Source organism: Oncorhynchus keta, chromosome 22 (assembly GCF_023373465.1).
Source record: "Oncorhynchus keta strain PuntledgeMale-10-30-2019 chromosome 22, Oket_V2, whole genome shotgun sequence".
Taxonomy (NCBI): domain Eukaryota; kingdom Metazoa; phylum Chordata; class Actinopteri; order Salmoniformes; family Salmonidae; genus Oncorhynchus; species Oncorhynchus keta.
The window spans coordinates 6931736-6959305 of record NC_068442.1 but is presented as its reverse complement, the minus strand read 5'-3'; the positions used below and the strand labels follow the sequence as shown (position 1 = coordinate 6959305).

Genomic DNA, 27570 nt, shown 5'->3' with positions numbered 1-27570 from the left:
GAGATCGTTTGACTTTCTATTCCCCCCACAGTCAATCAAGATCACAGAAAGCTAATTGGGTTTTAATGTCTGCTAGACGAGTCATGCAGTCAGTCCTTAGAACACATACGCTTCAAAACAGCAAGGGAATTAATTCACTTTTCATCACAACACATGGAGCTTCACAGGGCCTTTTAGTCAAATATTTGTTATTTTATTTAACCTTTATTTAACCAGCCAGGCAAGTCGGTTAAGAACACATTCTTATTTACAATGACGGCCTAGGAACAGTGGGTTAACTGCCTTGTTCAGGGGCGGAACGACAGATTTGAACCTTGTCAGCTCAGGGATTCGATCCAGCAACCTTTCGTTTACTGGCCCGACCTGCTGATCAGTGTTTCACTTATAGATTTCCTGTATCTCTAAAGCAGCCATACGGGATATTTATTTTAAAAAAATTATTTTACCTTTATTTAACCAGGCAAGTCAGTTAAGTCAATGATGGCCTAGGAACAGTGGGTTTACTGCCTTGTTCAGGGGCAGAACGACAGATTTGTACCTTGTCAGCTCGGGGGTTTGAACTTGCAACCTTCCGGTTACTAGTCCAACACTCTAACCAATAAGCTACCCTGCCGCCCCAAATATCATATGACCATTTTACTCACGGTATTGTTGTTGCCAATTATTCATGAATGTGTTTTGCTTAGTTGTGTATTTAGACAGCTATGTCTAAATGTCTTGGGTGACGCCCCTCTGTGAATAGCCACCATGTTGTCCCTGGGGCAACTGCGTACAAATGCAGCTCCACTGGGCTATTTTGGTCAACATCACATTTGCAGAAGTCATATCAACCAATATATCACAGAAAGTATTTCCAATGTTGTGTGTGCATTTTTAAATTGGAACAGCTTGGACTTATGTCTTTGTGTGTGTGTGTGTGTGTGTGATCCACAGGACAGCTGCACGGCTCTCCACGCAGCGGTTAGCTCGGGACATGTGGACACTCTGCGGCTTCTCCTCTGCCACCCTCCCCCTGACCACACACACCATAACCCTGACCACAACCATAGCTCTGACCGTAGCCCTAGTCCTGCCACGGTCCCGATCCTATCCAGCACCTTGCTGAACCAGGCAAACTGTGAGGGATGGACCGCTGCACACATCGCTGCTGCCAGGGGCTTCAAGGTACTGGGACATGACTTGTGTACTGAAAAAGCCCACAGCAATGTAGTATGCACTGTATGTATGCACATAGACACATTGACCCTATTTTTCAATTTTGTTAATTGGAGACTTACACACATGCTTACACATATAGTAGCTGTGCAGAATTCCCCCAATTTCAACCATATACGGCCTATTTGTGTTTTTTAAATTATATTGTTAGAATAATAATGTTTGAAAATATCTCATTTACAAATACACTTGCATGAATTGACCCTCTATCAAACCAGCATCTTTCAAAGGTACCGCCCCCTCACAATCTGCCTCCTAAGCTCCCGTATTTTTCGCCATGGATTTCATGATTCTTTTTGCAAAGTCCTCTTGCATATTCAACATTAGTTGGGAGACTATGTTTATAATCTAAACACGGTTCTCTAGAATTGACCAATGCACAAATCGTTTACATTGTGTCCAAGATCAGAAGCACCTATTTATCAGATTGGGACGTTGCTTTTCGGGAGCGATTTCCATTGTAGTGAGTTACTTTGTGAACATTTGAATAAACTCTGAACTTTCATAAACTGTACAACAAAGAAAGGAACACCCACCTGTGCAAAGAACGCTTCCTCCTCGGTCTGGTGGTATAAATATTGTCTTTATATGCGTTTAACCCCCGTCCAAGAGTCGGTGTTGTAAACTATGTCGATCAGAATCCACATTTGACATCTTGAACCGACATGTTTGAGCAGTCATAGCAGACGTCGCCGAGATTGTAAAATCAATCGGGGAAATGATCTTTGTACGAGCAAGAATTGGAATATGCATTGGTTCTCTTTTGAAATGTGAATCAATCCAGCAACAATTGTGCCAAGTTAATTTACACGGCACAAAAACCAGGGATTTAAATACTGGAAAGAAAGGAACCCTGCGGTGGGCGGGGTATGCATGTAGCTTCACACAGACACGTACTGTGCCTTCTGAAAGTATTCAGACCACTTTTTCCACATTTTGTTACCTTACAGCCATATTCTAAAATTGATTAAATTGCCCCCCCTCAATCTACATAAACAGTTTTTATAAATGTTTGCTCATTTATATTTAAAAAAAAATAAGAATAAATTAAATTACATTTACATAAGTATTCAGACTCGGTACTTTGTTGAAGCAGTTTTGGCAGCGATTACAGCATAGTCTTCTTGGGTATGACGCTACAAGCTTGGCACACCTGTCTGGTGCCTTTTTGCTGAGGAGTGGCTTCCGTCTAGCCTCTCTCCCATAAAGGCCTGATTGGTGGAGTGCTGCAGAGATGGTTGTCCTTCTGGAAGGTTCTCCCATCTCCACAGAGGAACTCTGGAGCTCTGTCGGGTTCTTGGTCACCTCCCTGACCAAGGCCCTTCTCCCCTCATTGCTCAGTTTGGCCATGCGGCCAGCTCTAGGGAGAGTCTTGGTGTTTCCAATTCAAGACCTCATGGCTTGTTTTTTGCTCTGACATGCACTGTCAACTGTGGGACCTTCTATAGACAGATGTGTGTCTTTTCAAATCATGTACAATCAATTGACTTGACCACAGGTGGACTCCAATCAAGTTGTAGAAACATCAAGGATGATCAATGGAAACAGGATGCACCTGAGCTCAATTTAGAGTCTCATAGCAAAGGTTCTGAATACTTATGTAAATAGGATATTTCTGTTTTATTTGACTTTGTCATCATGGGGCATTGTGTGTAGATTGCTGATTTTGATTTAATCCGTTTTAGAGTAAGGCTGTAACGTAACAGAATGTGGAAACATTGAAAATACTCTAAATTGAGCTCAGCAGTCTGAATACTTTCCCAAATGCTGTGTGTGTGTGTACAGTTGAAGTCGGAAGTTTACATACGCTTAGGTCATTAAAGTCATTCAAATTTGTTTTTCAACCACTCCACAAATTTCTTGTTAAGAAACTATAGTTTTGGCAAGTTGGTTAGGACATCTACTTTGTGCATGACACAAGTAATTGTTCCAACAATTGTTTACAGACAGATTATTTTACTTATAATTCACTGTATCACCATTCCAGTGGGTCAGAAGTTTACATACACTAAGTTGACTGTGCCTTTAAAGAGAATGGACAATTCCAGAAAGTTATGTCATGGCTTTAGGAGCTTCTGATAGGCTAATTGACTCATCCTTGGCTAATTGGTAGGCCAATAGGTTAATTGCTTCTTCCTTGGGAGCACTTTCCAAACGCCTGAAAGTACCACATTCATCTGTACAAACAATAGTATGCGAGTATAAACACCATGGGACCATGCAGCCGTCATACCACTCAGAAAGGAGATGCGTTCTGTCTCCTAGAGATGAACGTACTTTGGTGCGAAAAGTGCAAATCAATCCCAGAACAACAGCAAAGGATCTTGTGAAGATGCTGGAGGAAACAGGTACAAAAGTATCTATATCCAGAGTAAAATGAGTCCTATATCGACACAACCTGAAAGGCCACTCAGCAAGGAAGAAGCCACCTCTCCAAAACCACTGTAAAAAAGCCAGGCTACGGTTTGCAACTGCACATGGGGACAAAGATCGTACTTTTTGGAGAAATGTCCACTGGTCTGATGAAACAAAAACAGAACTGTTTGGCCACTGACCATTATTATGTTTGGCCACTGACCATTATTATGTTTGGAGGAAAAAGGGGGAGGCTTGCAAGCCGAAGAACACCATCCCAACCTTGAAGCATGGGGGTGGCAGCATCATGTTGTGGGGGGTGCTTTGCTGCAGGAGGGACTGGTGCACTTCACAAAATAGATGACATCATGAGGGAGGAAAATTATGTGGATATATTGAAGCAACACCTCAAGACATCAGTCAGGAAGTTAAAGCTTGGTCACAAATGGTTCTTCCAAATGGACAATGACCCCAAGCATACTTCCAAAGTCAAGTTATTGGAGTGGCCATCACAAAGCCCTGACCTCAATCCCATAGAACATTTGTGGGCAGAACTGAAAAGGCGTGTGTGAGCAAGGAGGCCTACAAACCTGACTCAGTTACACCAGCTCTGTCAGGAGGAATGGGTCAAAATTAACCCAACTTAATCTGGGAAGCTTGTGGAAGGCTACCTGAAACATTTGACCCAAGTTAAACAATTTAAAGGCAATGCTACCAAATACTAATGAGTGTATGTAAATGTCTGACCCACTGGAAATGTGATGAAATAAATCAAACCTTAAATAAGCCATTCTCTCTACTATTATTCTGACATTTCACTTTCTTAAAATAAAGTGGTGATCCTAACTGCCCTAAGACAGGGATTTTTTTTTTTTACTCTGATTAAATGTCAGGAGTTGTGAAAAACTGAGTTCAAATGTATTTGGCTAAGGTGTATGTAAACTTCCGACTTCAACTGTGTGTGTAATATATATTATACTGTTTTGTGTGCTGTCAGGACTGCCTGGAGGTGCTGTGTGGCCACAGTGACCAGGACATAGAGAGGAGGGACAAGTGGAACCGCACCATCCATGACGTTGCCACCGACGACTGCAAAGACTTACTAGAGAACCTATGTGAGTACCAGCACCAGGGTGTGTGCACGCTTGTTCCTTTGTAATAATACTGCACTGAATAAAAATATAAACGCAACATTCGCCACCTAATCTATGGATTTTACTTGACTGAGAATACAGATATGCATCAGTTGGTCACAGATACCTTCAATAAAAGGTAGGGGCTTTGATCAGAAAACCAGTCCGTATCTGTTGTGACCACCATTTTCATCATGCAGTGTGGCACATCTCCTTCTCTTAGAGTTGATCAGGTTGTTGTTTGTGGCCTGTGGAATTTTGTCCCACCCCACTCCTTTTCAATGGCTGTGCGAAGTTGCTGGATGTTGGCGGAAACTGTAACACACTGTCGTACACGTCGATCCAGAGCATCCCAAACATGCTCAATGGGTGACATGTCTGGTGAGTATGCAGGCCATGGAAGAGCTGGGACATTTTCAGGAATTGTGTACCGATCTTTGCGAAATGGGGCCGTGCAATATCATGCTGAAACATGAGGTGATGGCGGAGGATGAGTGGCACGACAATGGCCCTCGGGATCTCGTCCGGGTATCTCTGTGCATTCAAATTGACATTGATGAAATGCAATGCAATTGTCCATAAATTATGCCTTCCCGTACCGTAACCACACTGTCACAATGGGGCACTGTCCACAACGCTGACATCTGCAAGCCATCTGCTCAGTACAGTTGAAATCAGGATTCATCCGTGAAGACCACACTTCTTCAGCATGCCAGTGGCCATCGAAGGTGAGCATTTGCTCACTGAAGTCGATTATGACTGCCGAACTGCAGGTGAAGACCCTGGTGAGGATGACAAGCACTCAGATGAGATTCCCTGAGACCCCCTAACCCCTTTTTCTCCCCAATTTTGTAGTATCCAATTGTCTCATCGCTGCAACTCTTGTACGGACTCGGGAGAGGCAAAGGTAGAAGAGCTGTGCGTCCTCCGAAACGCAATCCATCCAAGCCGCACTGCTTGACACAATGCCCACTACTGCCAAATTCTCTAAAACTACGTTGGAGGTGACTTATGGAGAGAAATTAACATTAGATTCACTGGCAACAGCTCTAGTGGACGTTCCTGCAGTCAGCATGCCAATTGCACGCTCCCTCGACTTAGATATCTGTTGCATTGTGTTGTGACACAACTGCACTTTTACAGTGGCCTTTTATTGTCCCCAGTACAAGGTGCACCTGTGTTAATGATCATGCCATTTAATCAGCTTCTTGATATGCCACACCTGTCAGGTGGATGGATTATCATGGCAAAGGAGAAATGCTCACTAACAGGGATGTGAACAAATTTGTGCGTGTGGAACATTTCTGCGATCCTTGGTTTCAGCCCACAAAACATGGGACCAACACTTTACATGTTGCATTTTTCTATTTCTGTTCAGTGTAAAACTAATTCTCTCTCTCTGCCTCCCCTCTCCCTCTCTCTTTTTTGTTATTTTATGCACCCCTCCCTCCCTCCCTCCCTCCCTCCCTCCCTCCCTCAGACTCCTACAGGGTGTTAGTGTGTGTCCAGTCCAGTGGCTCAGGAGAGCCCATGTGTCCAGTGGAGGTGTTGAAGGATGGGGTGTGTGTGAGCGTGCTGGGGGGTGTGTGTATTCACCGGGCTACGCGCTGGGCCGAGCTGAACTACGCCCTGGGCCAAGCCTTGACCTCTCACCTCCAGCTGCTCTGTGGCGACACCAACACACACACACACCAACACACAAACCAGCCCACCAGAGATGACACACACCAACACACACACCTGGGACTGACCCCCGCTAGCATGGCCTCCATCCTCATAGGTAAGGAGCTGTAATGGTTGTTGTTCAATTGATTTACTAGTTAGGTTATAATAAATACCGATATGACTTTAACACCTTGACATTGCCTTAGCTAGTGGTATGTTTACCGAAGTGTAGCCTAGCCTGCTGTCTCTAAAGGATATCCCAAACAGAGAGCATACACTTGGTGAGCAGGGCCTTGTCTGTTTTTTTTAAGCCAAATCTCCCAACCTGAGCCAAGTTTACAGAGGTGTTGCGGCCTATTTTGTGCGACACTGCAACATGTTCCAAACAGCTGCTACCTCTGAACGCCTCCCGACCGCTCCTGGGTTCAAGTTTGAATTTCCCTTAGTCAGCATGAGGGAATGGATGGCACCCAACAGGAGACCAACGACTCCCTGCTGAACTGAATCGCTTATCTGAATATGAATCTCTCTTATTCTCAACAATGAATCGCTATTACAGTAGGAGTTCATTCCAGGGGAATCTCTATGGAAAGTATGGTTCTTAGACAAATGGGTTTTCAAATCAAATTGTATTTGTCAAATGCGCCGAATACAACTGGTGTAGGCCTACCTGTGAAATATTTACTTAAACAACGACGCAGTTTAAAGAAAAAAAACAACAAGTATTTACTAAATTACCTGACGTGGAGGCTAAAAAGAAAAATGGGGAAAAAATTACACATAATTGAAGAGCAAGAATAAAATGACAGTAACAAGGCTATATCCAGGGGGTACCGGTACAGAGTCGGTGTTTGGGGCCACTGGATAGTTGCATTAATTGAGGTAATATGTACATGAAAGTAGAGTTAAAGTGACTATGCATAGATGACAACAGAGAGTAGCAGCAGTGTAAACATGGGGGGTGGGGTCTGTTCAGGTTAGCTGTTCAGGGGTCATGGCTTGGGGGTAGAAGCTGTTAACCAGTCTGTTCAGGAATCTAATAAATCATATTTCTCAAACATACAAGTATTAGGCACCATTTTAAAGACAAATTCTCGTTAAACTAGCCACCGTGTCTGATTTCAAAAATGCTTTTACAGCGAAAGCTCCACAAACGATTGTTAGGTCACCACCAACTCACAGAAAACTCAGCCATTTTTCCAGCCAAAGAGAGGAGTCACAAAAAGCACAAATAGAGATAAAATTAATCACTAACCTTTGATGATCTTCATCAGACGACACTCGTAGGACTTCATGTTACACAATATATGTATGTTTTGTTCGATAAAGTGCATATTTATATCCAAAAATCTCATTTTGCATTGGTGTGTTGTGTTCAGTAGTTCAAAAACATGCTGTGATTTTGAAGAGAGCCACATCAATTCACAGAAATACTCATAAATGTTGATGAAAATTCAAGTGTTATGCATGGAACTTTAGATACACTTCTCCTTAATGCAAACGCTGTCAGATTTCAAAAAAACTTTGCGGAAAAAGCATAATCTGAGTACGGCGCACAGAGCCCAAACCAGCCAAAATAAATATCTGCCATGTTGCGCAGTCAACATTAATCAGAAATAGCATTATAAATATTCACTTACCTTTGATGATCTTCATCAGAATTCACTCCCAGGAAGCTCAGTTCCACAATAAATGTTTGATTTGTTCGATAAAGTGAATAATTTATGTCCAAATAGCTTCATTTGTTAGGGCGTTTGGTAAACAAATCAAAACGCGCGTTTAGGTCCAGCTGAACATCGGATGAGAAGTTCAAAAAGTTATATTACAGGTCGTAGAAACTTGTCAAACTAAGTATAGAATCAATCTTTAGGATGTTTTTATCATTAATGTTCAATAATGTTCCAACCGGAGAATTCCATTGTCTGTAGAAAAGCAATGGAACGAGAGCTACCTCTCATGTGAATGCATGTGACTGAGATCGAGGCTGCTGCCAGACCTCTGACTCAATCAGCTCTCATTTGGCCCCCCTTCACAGTGGAAGCCTGAAACAATGTACTGAAGACGGTTGACATCTAGTGGAAGTCTTAGGAAGTGAAAAATTACCCATATCCCACTGTGAATTCGTTAGGGGCTGAGTTCAAAAACTACAAACCTCAGATTTCCCACTTCCTGTTTGGATTTTTTCTCAGGTATTTGCCTGCCATATGAGTTCTGTTATACTCACAGACATCATTCAAACAGTTTTAGAAACTTCAGTGTTTTCTATCCAATACTAATAATAATATGCATATATTAGCATCTGGGACAGAGTAGGAGGCAGTTCACTCTGGGCACGCTATTCATACAAAAGTGAAAATGCTGTCCCCTATCCCAAAAAGGTTAAGAAGGAATTAGGAGTTTAGATTTATGGTCAGATTTGCCAAATGGAGGGCGAGGGAGAGCTTTGTACACGTCTCTGTGTGTTGAGTAAAGGTGGTCTATAATATGTTTCCCCCTCTGGTTGCTCATGTAACATGCTGATAGAAATTAGGTCAAATGGATGTTAGTTTCCCTGCATTAAAGTCCCCGGCCACTAGGAGCGCCGCCTCAGGATGAGCATTTCATTAGCTGCAGGTGAATCCCCGGCCCTTTTATATCTCTCAATTTCCACATAATTATATCTTAACTATTTTACTTGGACGTTTAGGAGTAAATGGGAAATGAATCGCAGGCCGTAAAATAAAACGTAACAAATGTTTTTGTGAGGATGAGTCCTTTTATGAGTAACTGTCAGTAGGGTTTAGTTGTGTTTTATTCACATTCACAGCTTAAAAGCTGGATTTCAGTGAGTGTTGGATGAATCGTTTTGGAATGAATTGACTCCTTCATAGATGATTATTGAAATCGTGGCTCGTTCCAGGCACCTGGCGTTGCAGCTGGTTTAGCAAAGGTTACACTCACACAGACACACGCAAGCAGGCACGCCCACTCTCTCGCGCTCTCTTTTGTTTCTGTATCGCACATCCACCACACGTTGCAGCTCTGTTGGATGGCACGCATCCCTGGGTCCTGTCCAAAGTTGTGATCGGGCCAAGCCGGAGAGGGCTGGAACATGAGCCTAATTGAGCTTGGCCCGATCACACCACACCACATTCACAAAGAGCCTGCCCAGAATGAACACACACACACACAAACACACTCCAAGGAGGTAATTTCCCGGTCACATTGTTAGGACAAACTCCCTAACGTGTGTCCTGTCTACTATGAATGACTAATCTCGGCACCCGAGAACCAAGTCAACTGTTTCATTTTTAACATGCTAATGGCTTGGTACATGGTCTGAACCGACTTAGTGAAGTCTGGCCTAGCCAGGGGAAAGATAATCCAGTCTGTCTGGCTGAGCTCAGACAAAGGAACGGCGAATGGGTCTGTCCTCTGTTCAACACGTCAAGGTGACACCAGTCAGTGGGAATTATGCCGACGCAAAACCGCTTTTCCCCAAAAAAACTCAAGGACGAGAGCGCAAGGGAATCCGCGGTCAAGGGAGGGATGAAAGCGAGAAAGAGAACAGTGGCGACTGGGGATGCATTATGGATGAGGTACGGAAAGATAGAGGAGGAAGGAGAGCGGGGGGGGAGGGGTCGACATATTCAGGGAAATGTCTGATTTCTGTGTGAAGATCAGCGCCCTCAATGGGTTTTTGGGTTCGTCTTTCTTTCCACCTCTGAGGGAGTGTGTGCGTGGGTGGGTGCAGCACCATGTGTGTGCTTACAGAACCTTTAACCTATTATTAACTGTGTAAATGTGACGTTGACGTAAAGCTGTCTAGACATGGCTACAGTGTGTCGTATTTAGGTTCCGTTTGAATGCTGTATTTGTTGTTGGTATGCAAATGTCTGTGCGTTTTAGTGTAGCATGTATTGTGTGTATCTTCAGTGCAGTGTGTGGTGCTGTTGTTAACATGTCACGTTGTCTTGTTGTTGTAGGTGACACTGTGTGGTTGCCAGGTCAGGAGCTGCCTCTGTCTCCATGGGACCTGGTCAGGAAGCCACTGAGCCAGCACATCACCATCAGACTCAAAGGTACCAATCTGGCAACCCTGATCATCTTGGAATACAGCTCTCCTCTTTTTATTTTTTTCTTCTCTTCTCTTTTCTCCTCTGCCGTGTGTGTGTGTGTGTGTGTGTGTGTGTGTGTGTGTGTGTGTGTGTGTGTGTGTGTGTGTGTGTGTGTGTGTGTGTGTGTGTGTGTGTGTGTGTGTGTGTGTGTGTGTGTGTGTGTGTGTGTGTGTGTGTGTCTATCGAGCCCCTGTCCACCCACTGCCAGTGTATTGACGCATTGCCAGGGAATCTTTAGCTAGCCTTTTCTCTTTCTGCTGTGTTTATATAGATGGGTTGGTTGTTTAGCAACAAAACCGGACGCGTGCGCAACTATGGGGCGAAACTAACAGGGTTGGCTTAGACTGTTGACTGTATTTCGTCTCCATCAATACATTTGCACAATGGGCACTTGTTGTCTCAAATACATCATTACGGTTGTTGGTTAGCTAGCTAGCAAATGTTTTGTCGTATTAACATTGACATGACATCAGTCAAAACAAGACAATGTGTCAAGAACAAGATACAACTAGCTGACACGAGCCACCTGCGATTCCCCACATGGCAGATTCTAGTCACTATTCCTAGCCATCTGGCAATCCAGCCTTCTGCCCCTTTGAAGTGCGCAAATCGTTTTTTCGTGACGTTGTCAGCTCTATTGGCAGGCTCATTTTCAGTCTGCTTAGAACCGTGTGTTTTGACAGCGCAGGGAAGATTTCTCCAGTTTTGACACTGAAACAGCGTATCTGAAGCTCAGAGGCACAGTTAAAACTCCCAGGAGGATATTCAAGTGTGTGTATATGTGTGTCTGTCTTCCTGCATATATCTATGCGTCTGGGTGTGTGTTCATTGATTGCTCATTTCCATGTGGGTTTTGCGTTTCTCGACAGGTCTGTCAGAGTCGTGTCTGGATGAGCTGGCCCTGGAATCTCTTATCCCCCTTCAGCTGCTGCAGAACTACGTCCGCCTGGTACACACACACACACACACACACACACACACACACACACACACACACACACACACACACACACACACACACACACACACACACACACACACACACACACACACAGAAAAAGGACAAGAAGAATATTCATATCATTATATGGATTCCCAAAATAGGTCACTTGGATTTTGGGTATAGTTTTGTTATGCATGTTAGTATGCCCTCTACTGGCCACATCTCCTTTAGCATGAGAATGTAGTGACTGTGAGTTCCCGTGTCCCCCATTTCTGCCTAAGTGTGTCTGAAACTGCTTGGAGCTTAGTGTGTCACTTTGTTATATTCTCTTGCGCTCATCCCTCTTCAGGTGGAACAGTACCGTAACATTATCTTCCACGGGCTGGAGGGGAGCTGTCAGGAGTACCTAGCCAATCAGATCTCCCGCTGCATCAAGACCAAGCAGGAAGTATTGGGTGTGGCCTGTGACATCATCAGGGTGGAGGTAGACAGGAGTCTAACTAAACAACAGCTGTTGGACACCTTCATAACTTGTGGTAAATGCCTATAAATCACACTCCACCCTTATTGGATTGTTCTATGTGTTGTTTAACTTCTTGATGCACCCATCCCGTTCGTCCAAACATCAAAATACTGCCCCCTACACTCAAGAGGTTAAGCAGTAAGGCCCGAGGGCGTGTGGTATATGGCCAATATACCGCAGCTAAGAGTTGTTCTTAGGCCGGACGCAACCAGCTTAATTAGAGCAGTAAAAATAAATGTTTTGTCATACCTGTGGTATACGGTCTGATATACCACGGCTGTCAGCCAATCAGCTCGAACCGACCAGTTTATAATATAGCAATATAGATATACCTGCCTTTTTTCTGTTCAGGGAGCTTGGATTGTGTGTTTATAGAATCTATAGCTTGTGATTTTTGCCTCTTTTTTTGTTCTCTCTCTCTCTCTCTCCCCCTCACTGTATTTGATGTGTGTATTTTGGGGATTTACAGGGCTCATTTGAAAAATAGACCTTGGTTTTCAACGTGACACCCTGTCAAAAATAAAGGTTCAATGAAATGTAAAAATCGAATTGTCTGTGGTTTCCCTGCAGGTTTCCTGGTCCCAGTAGTTGGTGTGTCTCTGTGTAGCAGTACTAGTAGGGTGGGGCGGTGTGTGGTGGTGGTGTTGGAGGGACTAGAGAAGGCCCACTCTCTGACTGAGCTGCTGGGAGACCTGTGTGAAGGCCTGGAGAACCGTGGCACGGCCTACCTACTCCATGGTGAGGCCTACTGGATATAGACTGGCTGACCGAATGAGAGTATGTATATATGTGTGTGTGGGGGGGGGGTAGTGAATCAGCAAGTGTGTGAGTAAGCGAACCAGCGAGTGTGTGAGTGAGCGGATGAACTGTGAGGGAGTGAAAGAATGAATGGATTAATTAAGGACCGAATATATGACAGAATGAACAGGTGTCTAACTACACCCCCCTCCAAATCATCATCATCATCCTCCCAACAGGCCAGATGGGCCCGCACCACTTTCAGGAGGGAGGCTTTCTGATTGGCACGCTGTCCAAGTCCCGCCTCAAGGGCTCAGAGCTCCGCCTCCAACAGCACTTCCGCTGGGTAACGCTGCGCTGGGACTCGGAGCCGCTGCACGGCCTTCTGGGAAGGCACCTCCGCAGGAAGCTGCTCCACAAGGTAAGTCACAGAAACACACTGCTCCCTTAGGAACAGACCTAGATTCATTGTATCCGTACCTCGATCCGCTAGGGCACAAAACGGACCTTAGATCATTCGTCTTACTCGCGCAGGTGGGGGCCAGCCATCTTGGTTTTCTCGGATAAGATTGGAAATATAGTGACATTCTGGAAAGCTGTGCTTTCCCTTGACACTCTCTCTCTCTCCAGACGCAGGGTGGTGGCAGTGGTCAGGCTCCCGAGGGCCTGCTGGAGAGGACGGTGTGCTGGGTGAGCTGTGTGTGGCAGCAGCTGAATGCCTGTCTGTCCCGCCTGGGGACCCACGAGGCCCTGCTAGGACCCCAGCTATTCCTCTCCTGCCCCGTGGTGCCAAACAACACACAGGCCATCGTCAAGTATGCACCTGTGTGTGTGGGGGGGGGGGGGAGGTGCAAACTTGTGTTTCAAGCTTAATTTAAGTTAGACTATGTATGACTGTGTGTTTCTGAAGCAAACTAAGGTGATAGGGGAGCAGCAATATTCTGTGTGTTGTTTCTGTATTTCTTTCCCCGTGTGTTCCTCCAGGTGGCTGGCCCGGCTGTGGAACATGGTGGTGGTCCCCCGCGTGGAGGAATCCATCGTCTCCCGGGTGACGGTAAAGCGCTCCTCCGGCCAGCGGGTGTCGCCTAACAACCTGCGCCTGAGCTCGGGCCAGCAGGCGGTGGTCAAGGCTGCCCTCAGCATCCTGTTAAACAAGGCCGTCCTGCAGGGATGCCCACTGCCACGTCACGGTGGGTACACACTTCACTATTGCCTGACAACTCACCCTGAATTTCATATGCTTCAGTCGGAAACTGCCATCCCTGAAGTTGTTTGTGTGACTTCAAAATGAGGGCCGTTGTACAAAACAAATTCATCCGCGATTGGATTGTTTCCAACAAATCTAACCAATCAGTGCCTCAAAGTTGATCATGTCATCATGTTGACCGGCTCTGGCCCAAGCCATCGGTTTCTGGGACCAATCAGAACTGTCCGAATGTGTTTGCATTCGCGAAATCGCCAGGGAGGGAGGAAGAAGAGGAAACGAAACGTCAGTTGGCCCGAGCGACGCAAAAATGCCCATTTCTAGGGCCGACCCGAACTGAACCGCGCTGGCTCGCTCGCGTATGTTCTTTTCACGTTGTCATTTCCAGCACGGGCCCAGCAACTACGGTGGATGTGTTACCAGGCCAGCTCAGTACAGCTCGACTTGCTTGGATGGGTTTGTCCCTTTTTAAAAATGTGAATCAGGATTGTATGTGTCTTATCTTTGTTTTGGATGGATGATAGGTAGACTGGTTGGCTCCTTGTTTGCCAGGTTGGGCGGGACGTAGATAAAGAGAATAGTATAATGCTACCTAATGTTAATGTCTTTCTCTCATCAGAGATTGATAGGCACCTGTTGGAGTTCCAAGGCGGCACCTTCCCCCTCGCAGCCATTGGCTCCTGTAAAGGAAGTGGTGGCAGGAAGGGGCGGGACAGCGGCATGTGGAGACGAGCTAATACCAGCCCACGGAAGAAGGGGAGCCCCACCTCCAACTGGACCTGTGGAGGTTCCCTCAGAGAAGGTCAGGATGAAGCGGCGTTCCCCCCCCTACGATTCCTGTTAGAATAGCCATAATGGGTGTTCATGTTGTCCTTCTGTTGCCCGCAGGGTCATTGTCCAACACGGATGTCTGCTTTATCACCAACGGCAACGCTCCAAGGTGAGTGACGTTAACCCGAGCCGTTTATTTGACACTTAGGAAATGTCCATTTATTCATGGTTTGCAGTAAAATGTGTTAATGTGACGCCGGCTCTAGTATGTTGTTTAGATCATGTGATATGCTGTGATATGCTGTGTTCTAGCCTCTAGGAAACGTGATAGAATAGAGTATTACTGAGAGCATCCAGCAGGGGTCAGTGTGTAGTTATATCTGAGTGTGTACTGTTGTACTTCTACTGTGTGATTGTTTGTACTGATGTTGTACTGTGTGTGATTGTACTGTGTGGGGTTGTACTGTACTGTGTGGGGATTGCACTGATGTTGTACTGTACTCTGTATGTATGTGTGTGGGATTGTTCTGATGTTGTACTGTGTGGTGGGATTGTACTGTTTATTGTGCTGTGTGTGGGATTGTACTGATGTTGTACTGTGTGTGTGTGGTGGCAGTGTTGTAGATGGGGACCCTGTGAGTCTGTCTCTCTGCTCTGACGATGAGACTGATCTGATCAGGGAGCTGCAGACCATGTGCTCCAGCAAGTCAGAGCCAGACATCAGCAAGGTAACGCTCACTCTCTCTCTCTCTCTCACCACACACACACACACACACACACACACACACACACACACACACACACACACACACACACACACAATGAGGTTGACGTTTTCCGCCGGCTGTATTCTTCAGATTGCTCGGTCCAAGGGGGACTTCATTGTCTTCTCTGGCTCTCCAAGTGGACAATCGCCCCGCCGGAAGACCGACCGTGAAGCAACCGCTCGACCACAGACGGTGAGTCAAACCGCGCTTAAAGGCTCTAATTAAAGGCCTAGCACTAACACACCTATTCAGTTCAGCTCATCACGTGCAGGGCTAGAACAAAACTGGTGGTCCTCCAGTAGCGAGATGAGCAAGTGTTTCCCAACCATCTGCCTGTCTCCCCTTTTACAGACCGGCAGCCGTCACTCTACTCCCAGCGCCGCCCCAGGCAGCCCCGCCCCTAGCAACGAGAGGCGACCAGCGTCGCGGCCCAAATCTCAGCTCCCCGTCCCCAGCAGCAGGGGGCCGCAGCCACGAGCCAACAGCAGCAGTGCCGCACCACGAACACCCACTATGACCGCTAACCGCAACGCGGCCAGAACTGAACCAAGCAGCAGCAAAACAAGGCAGGTCCCAACCAGACATAACAACCACGTCAACGAGAACAGCCAACAACACGAGGACATTTGGATCCTACACCGAGACCTGCATGAAAACAACAACAATACAAAGTAGTAGATGAACTTCCTCCTCTTCCTCCTCCCTTCCTTTCCTCCCACCCCTCCGCTGTTGTAGTTAGGCTTATGACGGCCTTTTAGTATTTGTACTTGTTATCCGTACTTGTTAAACTGTATAGCAATTGTGTACTTGGGGACCATAGTTTTATGATATTATACAGTATTGAAAGAAGTTTAAAAAAAAAAAAAACATTTCGCAGGGAATTATGTCAAAAGGACAAAGACAGGATTTACCTTTTGCGGTGAGTGTTTTGGATCAAAGAAAAGCAGGCAGGTTGTTTTTGCAATTAGGTATTTTCTAATATTCAAGTGTTTTATGTTTAAATAGTTGCAAGGTTGGTTTAAATACTGTTGAAATGAATCAGGGTTTTACCAAATATTTGTAAATAAGAATTAGTAACTTTAATGGTATATAGATTGGTGTATGTGGTATTATGCTTGTACAGTAAGAACTCAAAAACAAAAGCTGAAGAAAAAAATACATGTACATATGTTTGTAATGATAATAACATGCGAATTCGGTTCATAACTTTTCACTTGTTTCAAAGTGAATGGAATGTGGCAATAAGTAAATGTAATTGCAAACACAGGACATTTTTTTTTGCTTTTGACGTTAAGCCATAAATACTTGAAACTACCCACAATTCTGCCCACGAATCATGGTTCGATGAATCCATATACACTGATACGAATTTCAAAGCAGCATGGTTTGTTCGCTTAATTTTGTTCAACATTTTTTTTTAATTAAAAGTGTTATTTTGAATGGCCATTGTTGATAAATGTACAGGAGATATTTTTGGCAACCTTTGGTGTTGATCTGTATGATGTAACGTCCTGCCTCCTTTAAGAACAAAACATTAAAACCGCACTGTTAACCCCAACAGTCCTCCACCTCGTGTCTTCTTACACCAGACTACTGGCCTGGGTACAGTATGTAGGACCTTCGACTGAGAATCTAAAACAAATGACTTATGAATGCTCTACGAAGCACTACATAGAGGCTTCACAAATCATTTCTAAGGGAAGGCGGTAAACACGTCAAGACTGCAGGTGTAATTCTCTACAACGCGGGTCAAGTTAACGAGAGAGGGGGGTCTTCAGGACCGGAGTTGAGAAACGCTGTCTTAACAATGACCTCGTCTTTTCACAAAATCGTTTTACTGGGAAATATAATTGATTGAAATCAAACTATTCTAATGGAAAAACAAGACAATGTTATACATTATTGGAAATGAGTCTCTTTCCGATGGATAAGAAACAGCTTTTTACACAAGAAAACAATTGTCTGTAGTCAGTTACATTTCAAGGTGTCGGTACCATTTTATCGTATCGTTATAAAAACTGTTCTCCGATATCACTAAGGAGCAATGTGCCAAATAAAAAGACCAGAAAGGACAGACAAATATTTAAAGTTCCAGAAGTACAGGAGGGAGCTTGACAAATCACATTTGAAAAAGCATTAAAAAATCCAATGAAATATATGCAGAATTTGATCATCTATTTTCCTTGCTATTACCCTGCCAGGCCACCATGGAAAAGTACCTCTGGTTTCTTTAAAGTGCATACAAAGAGAAACACTTGTCCATAGCATCGCCCACCATTCATTCCTGTTTTGTGTCTTTATAGCTTTGAATATAAGTTGCCCTGCGGCACAGTTTTCCTTCCAAGTCCGAACAACCATTGGGAGGGAAACCAAACTGACCTCAGATCAGTGTCTGGGCAATTTCATTCTACTCTGTATTTACATGCAGCTTTTGAGTTTAGGGACTGTATGCTTTTTACAATCTTGCTTTAAAAAAAAGTATGGCCTTTTATATTCAAACAAAACTGGCATTCCAATGTTCTCAAAGTGAAACAAATCTCACTCTGGAAACACCAGGATGGTGCCTTTTGATTGAACAGAGCCCTGTGTGTACCAATAAGGACCGACCACCTCTCACATTCACACTCTTATCATCATCTATAGACTAGAGGCACTTGGATGAGTCGGCAGCGCATCTTTCTCCTCAACCATATCGGAGGAGAAGGTTCAAGGTCCCTCCTCAGGCCTACTTTTTCATCCATGTGTTTTGACAAGGACCCGAGGAGAGGGGATGCAAGGCAATGAGGAGAGTTTATCGAGAAAGAGCATTCCAGAAGACAAAATGGCGTCCAGTTAATCCGGGGCTCCTTAAAGATGCGTGTTCTGGACCTCGTCCTCAGCCACCTCCTGCAGGGCGGTGATCTTGGGCGGCTGGGATTGAGGGGGTCGCTTGCTGGAGTTGAGGCGGTGCAGGGGGAAGAGTTTGAGGCGCTCAGCAGCACTCATGGCCTGCTTCAGGTGGCTGGTCTCATTCAACAGCTTCTGAATGGAGTCGTACCTCTTCATAGAACTGCCCTCGATCATCTGGAGGGAGAGAGGAGTAAAACTGACGATTTGGTACAACGAAGGGTTAAAATGACACCAGGTTGTGTAATGCGGATAGAATGACATGTTTGAAGATGCTCCAATGTCAAGCACCCAGCATCATGCCACTGTGCCTGCATTGTCACGCTGTCTGCTTGTGTGAACACAAACGCAGGTCACTTATACAGCGTGTACCAACACACACAGCCGACACCATGCCCTGAGTCATGGGACACCGTAAATCAAATATGTTGTTTATGGCGAGGCTAACAAATGGTGATGCACTGATAGAAGAATTGAATCTAAAATGGAGGATATAATGTTTGTTTAAGCTGGTGGTCGGTGCTCTATTCTCACTTCTTACAGGGAAATACCAAGGGCTCTATCCAGTTTTTCCCAACCCTGGTCCTCCAGTACCCCCCCCAACAGAACACATTTTCATTGTAGCCCTGGACAAACGCACCTCATTCAACCTATTTGAGGGCTTGATGATTAGTTGACAAGTTGAATCAGGTGTGTTTGTCCAGGGATCCAATAAAAATGTGTACCGTTGGGGGTACTCGAGGACCAGGGTTGGGAAACACTGCTCTATTCAATCTGTATCGCTGAAGAATGTAGGTAAAGGTAATTTCCTATTGAGCAGACGAAACCGTGAATGCAGTATTCGCTAATAGAGCCGTAAATCATTTGAATAGAAGAGATAGGCAGTTAACAAAGGGTAACCTAATGTTTAAAGGGAGATAGGTGTGTGCGCGCTAACCAGGAAGGACTGGCACTCCAGCAGTGGTTCCACTCTGTGTTCTGACAGTATGACTGTACAGTTGGAGAACGACTGTTTCAGGGTCTTCCTCAGGACCTGCAACGTTCTGTGAACCAGAAACAAACCAAAACGCAACCATCAGACAATGTTCTTCAGTCAACCATCAACAAACCAGAGTACACTCAATTAACCAGAGAGTTTAACAGTAGGCCTGCATACACACATATATAAACACACACACACACACACACACACACACACACACACACACACACACACACACACACGCGCGCAGTCTCTCATTCTCCCTTCACGTACAAACTCCTTCCACTCTAGCTTCCCCAATGTGCACTTACTGCTGAGATTACTCTGAAGTAGACCAGTGTCATCAACCACCACTAATTCACTCATGACAGGCACCATTTAGCTTAAAGACCTGTGTCTTTACGTGTGGTTACACCCATTCTGTGCAAATACACACAAAGACTTACAGTAAGTCCTGGAATTGTCACCATATGCAGCGAGACACTTAGGCTGCGTTTACACAGCCACCGTAAGAACCCAATCTGATTTTCTTTCTATATCCAATCTTTTTTTCTGGACGTCCACACTGTTTTACATGTGATCCATATCGGATTTGCACATTCACACGGATGTAGCTTCAGAGGGGAGGTTGTCCTTGTAATGACTGGTCATGGGCAACAACAACAACAAAAACACTTCAGAGCAAACAAATCTGTTTGAGCGTCCAGACAGAGGTCGCATATGGAAGATCAGGTTTGTATCAGGATTCAGATCCACATACTGTATGGAGGCGGTATGAATCGGAAGTCAAAGGCTGTGTTTACACAGGCAGCCCAATTATTGGCAAAAGAGCTGACCTGATCGGTCAAAAGCAATTAATGAAAAAGATCACAATTGGGCTGCCTGTGTAAACACAGCCCCAAAAAAAATCTGATTCCATGTGTTTTTTTTGTTGTTGCTGATTACACATTAGCGAAAAGATCAGATAGGTATCAGATATGCAAATAGTTGGCAAAAGATCTGAATTGGGCTGCCTGTGTAAATGCAGCCTCATACAAACACCAGAGGAGGCTGGTGGGGGGGAGACGGCTCGTAATAATTAATGGAATGGAGTCAATGGAATGGTATCAAACACATGCAAACCAGGTGTTTGACATGTTGGAGACCATTCTATTCATTCCGTTCCAGCCATTACTCACTTAAAGTGCCACTAGCCACCACTGGCACAAAACACTTATCTTCCATGTCCAACCCCAAATCTAACACGCACTCTCTCGCTCACTCTCTCCTCTTACATGGGGTCGAGGAAGGCGCTGGGTTCGTCCAGCAGCAGTATGCGGGCCTTGCTGAGGATGGAGCGGGCCAGACACATGAGCTGCTTGTGTCCGTTACTCAGGACGTAACCCCCGTCCTCCAGCTGGAAGTCCAGCTTGTCTGGGAACTGCTCTATCACGGACTTCAGACCCACCTGGACGACACATAGGACCGGAAACACCGGAGGATCTCAATCAATCAATCAACCAATCAATCAAATAAACAATCGACCAATCAAATGAAATGCACTGACTCAGTGGACTCCAACGGACCTCCGTAGGCAGGGCAAAACAGGTGACATGGAGTCTGATGTGGATTTCAGGTTAGTTCTACACACAGTCATTGTAAGCAAATACGGTGCGTTAGGTGATCAATTTATAGGAGAGCAACTTCACATGCGCTATGGTCACAGAGTCAAGCCGAAGCAGACTTGCATGTGACTCCTGTTTCCCGCCTGGCAGTGGTTACTATGCAACTACCAGTATGGTGTGGCTATGGTGGCACCGTCACTGCCCTGCTGACACACACGAACACAGCAGCGCCTTACCATCAGCATAGCATGTCAGAACGAGGTTACTATGGCATGGTAGGAAAGGGGTCAGCGGGACTCTCTGCAGTGTACAGACAGAAGGACGCTCAGACAGACAGGAGAAAGGTGAAGAGAGAGGGAGGACAGTGATAGAGGGGACCTGTTGTGATTGAGGCTAGAGTTAGGGTTGAACCGGGATGTGGATATAAAGCTAGGGTTAGGGCTGTGGGTTAGGATTGAGGGTAGGGTTAGGGTTGAACTGGAATGTAGACGTGAAGCTAGGGTTAGGGCTGTGGGTTAGGGTTGAGGCTAGAGTTGAACTGGAATGTGGACGTGAAGCTAGGGTTAGGGCTGTGGTTGAAGTTTACGGTTGGGGGAAGGGTTAGGGTTGAACTGGAATGTGGACGTGAAGCTAGGGTTAGGGCTGTGGTTGAGGGTTAGGGCTGTGGTTGATGGTTAGGGCTGTGGTTGAGGGTTAGGGCTGTGGTTGAGGGTTAGGGTTGAGGGAAGGGTTAGGGTTGAACTGGAATGTGGACGTGAAGCTAGGGTTAGGGCTGTTGAGGGTTAGGGCTGTTGTTGAGGGTTAGGGCTGTGGTTGAGGGTTAGGGCTGTGGTTGAGGGTTAGGGCTGTGGTTGAGGGTTAGGGCTGTTGTTGAGGGTTAGGGCTGTTGTTGAGGGTTAGGGCTGTTGTTGAGGGTTAGGGCTGTTGTTTAGGGTTAGGGCTGTTGTTGAGGGTTAGGGCTGTTGTTGAGGGTTAGGGCTGTTGTTGAGGGTTAGGGCTGTTGTTGAGGGTTAGGGCTGTTGTTGAGGGTTAGGGCTGTGGTTGAGGGTTAGGGCTGTTGTTGAGGGTTAGGGCTGTGGTTGAGGGTTAGGGCTGTGGTTGAGGGTTAGGGATGTTGTTGAGGGTTAGGGCTGTGGTTGAGGGTTAGGGCTGTGGTTGAGGGTTAGGGCTGTGGTTGAGGGTTAGGGCTGTGGTTGAGGGTTAGGGCTGTGGTTGAGGGTTAGGGCTGTGGTTGAGGGTTAGGGTGGAACAGGGATGTGGACATGAAGCTAGGGTTAGGGTTAGACCGGAGACCAGTGTGACTGGTGTGAATGTCGTGTCTCACCTCCTCAGCCACACGCCACAGTTCCTCGTCACTGTAACGAGCGTGTGGATCCAGGTTCATACGGAATGTACCAGTCAGGATGAAGATTTTCTGTCCAGAAAATCAGATTAGGGCATACATTCACGATAGCAAAAATACCATTGAACATCTGAGCACTAAGTCTAGTTGCGGGTGGTATTTACCTGTGGCACCACGCCGAAGGCTTTCCTCCAGGTCTGTAGGGTGACCGAGTTCCAGGAGACCCCATCGATGGAGATCTCTCCGTCTGTAGAGGCCAGCCGCAGGAGGGCCGATAGCAGGGTGCTCTTTCCTGAGCCCGTCCTCCCCAACACACCCACCTACACACAAAGCAATGAACATCCACCCGGTTCAAATATCCTCCTACAGTGCCGACACAAAGCAACACAGTATTCCGATTATGTCCATAAAATGTAGAGTACAGATCTTGAGCCAGCATTTCTACCATGATTAACCAACACTATGTGGAACGGGAGACTACTGTAGAATTAGTATTGGGGAGTAGTGAACTATATGTAGTTCAACCAGTAATTGAACTTGCAGTAGCTTGGTGGTAGTTCAACTAAACTTATATCTCGGTAGTGTTTTCAGTAGTTAATTGCTTTTTTTTGAGGAGCTAACTACTGGAAATACAAAAACAAGAGAAGATATGGGTAAAATAGGGCAGAATTTCCTTTATTTTTCAGCATCAGACCTGCCTAATTCTCACTTGAAACATAGTTGTGTTTAAAAGGATAGACGACACATTCTGTTTACATCTGACGCCAGATCTGTTCTTCTGATTGTTAGCCGATGACGTTTCAGACTTAGATATGCACATTTTCCAGGAAGTAGTTTTGATGTAGTGAACTACTTTTTCGAAGTAACGTTTGTTAAGTCAACTATATTTTTCTTAAGGGTAGATTTAGCGTAGCTTAACTTCTTTCAGTGAGAAGTAATTGGTAACTTGGTAAACTATATTTCCAGAGTAGCTTCCAAAACACTGTGTAGAACCACTCTCCCACAGGCCAGAGCGGCAGTGAGTTAGGCCATTAACGGGAAGCTGTAGCTAATGGCTAGGGCGGTAGGCTAAAGTGCTGACACCAAGATAGTCTCCCTCAGGCCTCGTTACTAGGAACTGTATCTATCCTAATTACCTCTCAAGACATACCACAGGGAGTCTGAGTCTCGCTAGCCTCCTAACAGCCCGAGAGAGATTCATATACTGAATTCCCCGCCTGAGAGCGGGACCATCAGCCCCTCATCAGCACGCACACAGAGAGTGACCTACACTCTGTCCTCCTTCCACAGTGAAGGAGAGGTCCTGCAGGACGGAGCGTCCGGCCTCGGTGTATTTGACGGTCAGTCCTTGGACGTCTATGTGGCCCTGATTGGGCCAGCAGTCCTGGGCGTGGGGGTTGTCGATCACCAGCTCTGTTCCTTTACCACCTCCACCGCTGGGTCTGGGCTCCTCTTGAGGCAGGTCGATGAACTTGAAGACCCGGTCTACCGATCGCATCTGGGGGAATAGGGGATGGAGAGATAAGAGCGATTTGAGGGAGTTGTGTGTACGTGCTGTGCACTTGTCATGAGAGAATAACAAACAATCTGTAAATAAGTACATGTGTGTTACCTACTACCCTGCAATGTGTGACGGTATGTTTGAGTAGTGAGCTCCCCTCCCTGGTTAACGAGTTCTATTCCCACATAGTAGTGTCAGTCAGTCTGGCAATAACAGTGAGTGTTTCCTCTCACTCTGTGAGCACGAGGAGAACTACATGTCCTGCACTGTGATTAGAAGAATCACGGAGCCTGAACGCAGCTCATTTCAACAGCAACAATACATATGCACTCACACACACTGGAGAACTGAATATATTCTTACCGAACAATAAAACAAGTAGAGTATCCCGCACAAGCAAAGCCAAGGAGATTCATATTTCCTGGAGCGTGTGCTTGTGTTACTGATGACTGACCACGGGTAATGTGGTATGTGTATGCAAATACACATCTATCTGCCGTGATGCTAGTGATGATTGATCCAAACTGTGTGTGTGTACATACCAGTCCGTCCACAGTGATGCTGGTAATGACAGCCCATTGGAACGTCCCAAGGATGAGCATGGCTAAGGCCACGATGATGCCAATCTCCCCAGGCTTGTCCTCTGTGGAATACACACACACTATCAATGGGCAGTCAGCAGTCTCACACATTATCAATGGGCAGTCAGCAGTCACACACACACACACACACACACACACAAAGTGTCACGCATGCAGTCACACACTGGTAATATCACACTTAATTTGCATTCTGATGTTATACACACACAAACGCACAGATATTAATGAAAGTGAACGCTGTCAAATTACCTCTAAATTCACTCCCAACATAAACACTGTGGTCCATTGAGACCTTCTACAGGTGCATGCAAACGTACTGGCATTTATGCAGGTCGAAAAGTAAATATGTGTACATGCAACGCAATCAGCATCTCCTGACTATGTCCCAAATGTATTTCTAAGCTGTCAAAATGGTGTGTGTGTGCGTCTGTCTGTCTGTCTGTCTGTCTGTCTGTCTGTCTGTCTGTCTGTCTGTCTGTCTGTCTGTCTGTCTGTCTGTCTGTGTCACTCACGGTTGGTTCCCACGGCGATGAAGACTGCGGCGGAGAAGAAGAAGACAAAGATGATGTCACAGCGGAAGAGGAACCATCGCAGCGTTGCGAGGTAGTGGAACCAGGTGGCCGTGTGGGTGTTCAGGGCCTTGTGGAACAATGTCTCGAAGTAGGACTGACGACCAAATGCACGTATAGTCCACAGACCCTTCAGAGAGATGATGAGGTGGGAGAATATAGGGCTACGGGCTGAGAGGAGGAGGAATGAGAGAGACAGAGTGAGAAAGAGAGAGATGAAAAAGAGTTTGTAGAAGAAGAAGAAAAATGTATCAAAGGGGGAGAGAGAGAAAAAGAGAGGAGGCAAGTAGAGAGATAACGAATGGAGAGATGCAGGAAGGGGGAGAGAGAGAGAGAAAGAAAGAGAGGAGGCAAGTAGAGAGATAACGAATGGAGAGATGCAGGAAGGGGGAGAGAGAGAGAGAAAGAAAGAGAGGAGGCAAGTAGAGAGATAACGAATGGAGAGATGCAGGAAGGGGGAGAGAGAGAGAGAGAGAAAGAAAGAAAGAGAGAAGGCAAGTAGAGAGATAACGAATGGAGAGATGCAGGAAGGGGGAGAGAGAGAGAGAGAAAGAAAGAGAGGAGGCAAGTAGAGAGATAACGAATGGAGAGATGCAGGAAGGGGGAGAGAAGAGAAACACAGAAGCATTAGTCAATCACTCACAGGAGGTCCGACACAATATCTATGTACTTCTTCACCAAAACGCATGGTTGATGTGGACTTGTTGACGGAATTTCAATACACTTCCTGGCCCCAACCCTGACTTACAGTACGCCACATAAGCTACAAAACATCAGAGTTTATGTCTACGTCATCGAAAAGTTGCCGTTGGGGGTTAACTGTGTGTTTCGTCTAGTTGTGCATTGGGAGACAGGGAGAGTTTTGTCCTTTTGGGGACAGTGAGTCTGTGTGTGTTCAGTGAGGGACCGTGAGAGAGCGATGCCAGGATGGAGCCAGAGGAAATCCCTGATCACGTTTTCTCTCTCCATGGCTGCGGGAAGGCCTTGTTGTTGCCATCGGCGACACACTCGGAATGACAGGATCAGGAGGAGTAATGTCGGAATGTCCCAAGACCCGGCACGAACACACACACACACTTCTTTCTCACTAAGTAAGTTAGGGGGGAATGTATGGAATGTTTTCAGAGTGTTGGGAATTGTTGTGGTGAGGGAGAATGTATAACCGTTACTTTGTTCACCTCCTTGCACAGTACAATGTAACTTCTGTATCTGCCCATTTTTCTCGCCAATCAAGATGAATCACGCACACCTCCAGTACTTGATAGTTCTCCATCCCCAGGTTAATCTGTCAAGAGCCCCATCCAATCCCCCTCCCAGTCTCACCCTCAGCCTCCAGTTGCTTGAGCTGCTGTCCCGTACACAGAAAGTACTTCCTCAGAACCACGAATATGATGGCCAATGGGATCGCGGCAATGAAGATGTACGGCCTCATGATGGACACAGTGAATATGGCACCCAGCACGATCAAAGTTAACTGGAGGGAGACAATGGGAAAGAGTCAGAGATAGAGATAGAGAGATAGAGAGATAGATAGAGACTGAGATGGGCACCTACCTGGATGAGGTCAAACAGTGCAAGGGGAAGCATGTCGTCGATGGTGGCCATGTCTTTGGTGAACCTGTTCATGATCCGACCTAAAGTACAGGGCAGAAAAACACATGCATGGAATTGACTGCCGCTGGTGGTCGTACTGACTAACTGAAAGGCTGACAGACTGACTGATTGATGTATAGGCTGTGAGGTTGTATGGACAACTGACTGATAAGTTAGCCATGTTCAGACACCGGTAGATGCATGTACACTATGAATCTACAGCTGATGCATAACCCTTGGTTAAGCCAGGGGTTTCAGCAGCTGCGCTCACCAGTCTTCATAGTGTTGAGTACAGCCATGGGGGCCCTGAGCACAGCGGACAGCATCTGTTCATGCAGCCTCTTGGACACGGTCAGTAAAGTGTGGACCAGTGGCAGGCCTCTGAAGAACCCCAGCGCCAGAACGCTCTCCGACGTCGCCACGTAGATGTAGATGATGTAATAGGCGCTGGTCGGCGTGACGATGACTGGCTTTTGGACGGCGGGCGACGAGGCGTTGGCGTGTTGCTGGTCTACGAAGTTAGGCGCCGACGGGTTGGCCTCCTCTGTCCAGATCTTACTGGGAGAGAGAGAAGCAAGCACAATGGTTGCAATGGTATCTGAATGGTGGTCTTTTGTCTGAGTACTGTACTCTGTAGTGGGCTGTTTATATGTTATCGGGCTGATCTTGGGGTCTTGTGGTGAATACTACTGGTTCACAATTGATCGTAGGCTGATGTTAAACATGTATTGCAAATGTTTATCAGCACAGCATTACGACAGCATTTTCTAAACTGCAGTGGGGGTTCTTGCTGTTCTTTTGTAGGTTTCCTGTACCATTATCTTCTGTAGAATGAATATTACACATAAAAATAAAAAAAACTTACTCTGTGATAAGAAATATCCCCAGGACAGAGCCAGCAACCTACAACACACGACAACACACAGTTGAGGGTGGCACCTTGCATTGTAATACAATTGGCACCTTGCATTGTAATACAATTGTCAACAGGCAATATAATTAGGCAATTATGTTCCAACAGAGACCCTGTAGTAGAAAAAGGAGGAAGGGAAGTGCTACTAAGGTACACAATAGTACATT

The 27570-nt window shown here is 45.8% G+C and overlaps 2 protein-coding genes across 2 annotated transcripts in view; one reads left to right on the top strand and one right to left on the bottom strand.

Moving 5' to 3' along the window:
- LOC118400974 (cortactin-binding protein 2) overlaps nt 1-16969 on the top strand; it is a 74203-nt gene extending 57234 nt beyond the window's left edge. Inside the window, exons 8-22 of the mRNA XM_035798037.2 lie at nt 934-1164; nt 4568-4685; nt 6184-6483; nt 10334-10429; nt 11335-11414; nt 11758-11944; nt 12502-12669; nt 12909-13090; nt 13300-13484; nt 13654-13859; nt 14493-14675; nt 14762-14813; nt 15261-15372; nt 15502-15603; nt 15763-16969. Of these exons, the coding sequence (XP_035653930.1) occupies nt 934-1164; nt 4568-4685; nt 6184-6483; nt 10334-10429; nt 11335-11414; nt 11758-11944; nt 12502-12669; nt 12909-13090; nt 13300-13484; nt 13654-13859; nt 14493-14675; nt 14762-14813; nt 15261-15372; nt 15502-15603; nt 15763-16086 (2526 nt within the window). The 3' untranslated portion in view covers nt 16087-16969. The remainder of the gene's footprint in view (nt 1-933; nt 1165-4567; nt 4686-6183; nt 6484-10333; nt 10430-11334; nt 11415-11757; nt 11945-12501; nt 12670-12908; nt 13091-13299; nt 13485-13653; nt 13860-14492; nt 14676-14761; nt 14814-15260; nt 15373-15501; nt 15604-15762) is intronic.
- A 257-nt stretch (nt 16970-17226) lies between these two features.
- LOC118400975 (cystic fibrosis transmembrane conductance regulator) overlaps nt 17227-27570 on the bottom strand; it is a 44931-nt gene continuing 34587 nt past the window's right edge. Inside the window, exons 18-29 of the mRNA XM_035798038.2 lie at nt 27356-27393; nt 26762-27048; nt 26452-26531; nt 26221-26371; nt 24841-25068; nt 24269-24369; nt 23496-23723; nt 22390-22545; nt 22208-22297; nt 20554-20726; nt 19235-19340; nt 17227-18474 (exon numbers count right to left, since the gene is read on the bottom strand). Coding sequence (XP_035653931.2) covers nt 18259-18474; nt 19235-19340; nt 20554-20726; nt 22208-22297; nt 22390-22545; nt 23496-23723; nt 24269-24369; nt 24841-25068; nt 26221-26371; nt 26452-26531; nt 26762-27048; nt 27356-27393 — 1854 coding nt within the window. The 3' untranslated portion in view covers nt 17227-18258. The remainder of the gene's footprint in view (nt 18475-19234; nt 19341-20553; nt 20727-22207; nt 22298-22389; nt 22546-23495; nt 23724-24268; nt 24370-24840; nt 25069-26220; nt 26372-26451; nt 26532-26761; nt 27049-27355; nt 27394-27570) is intronic.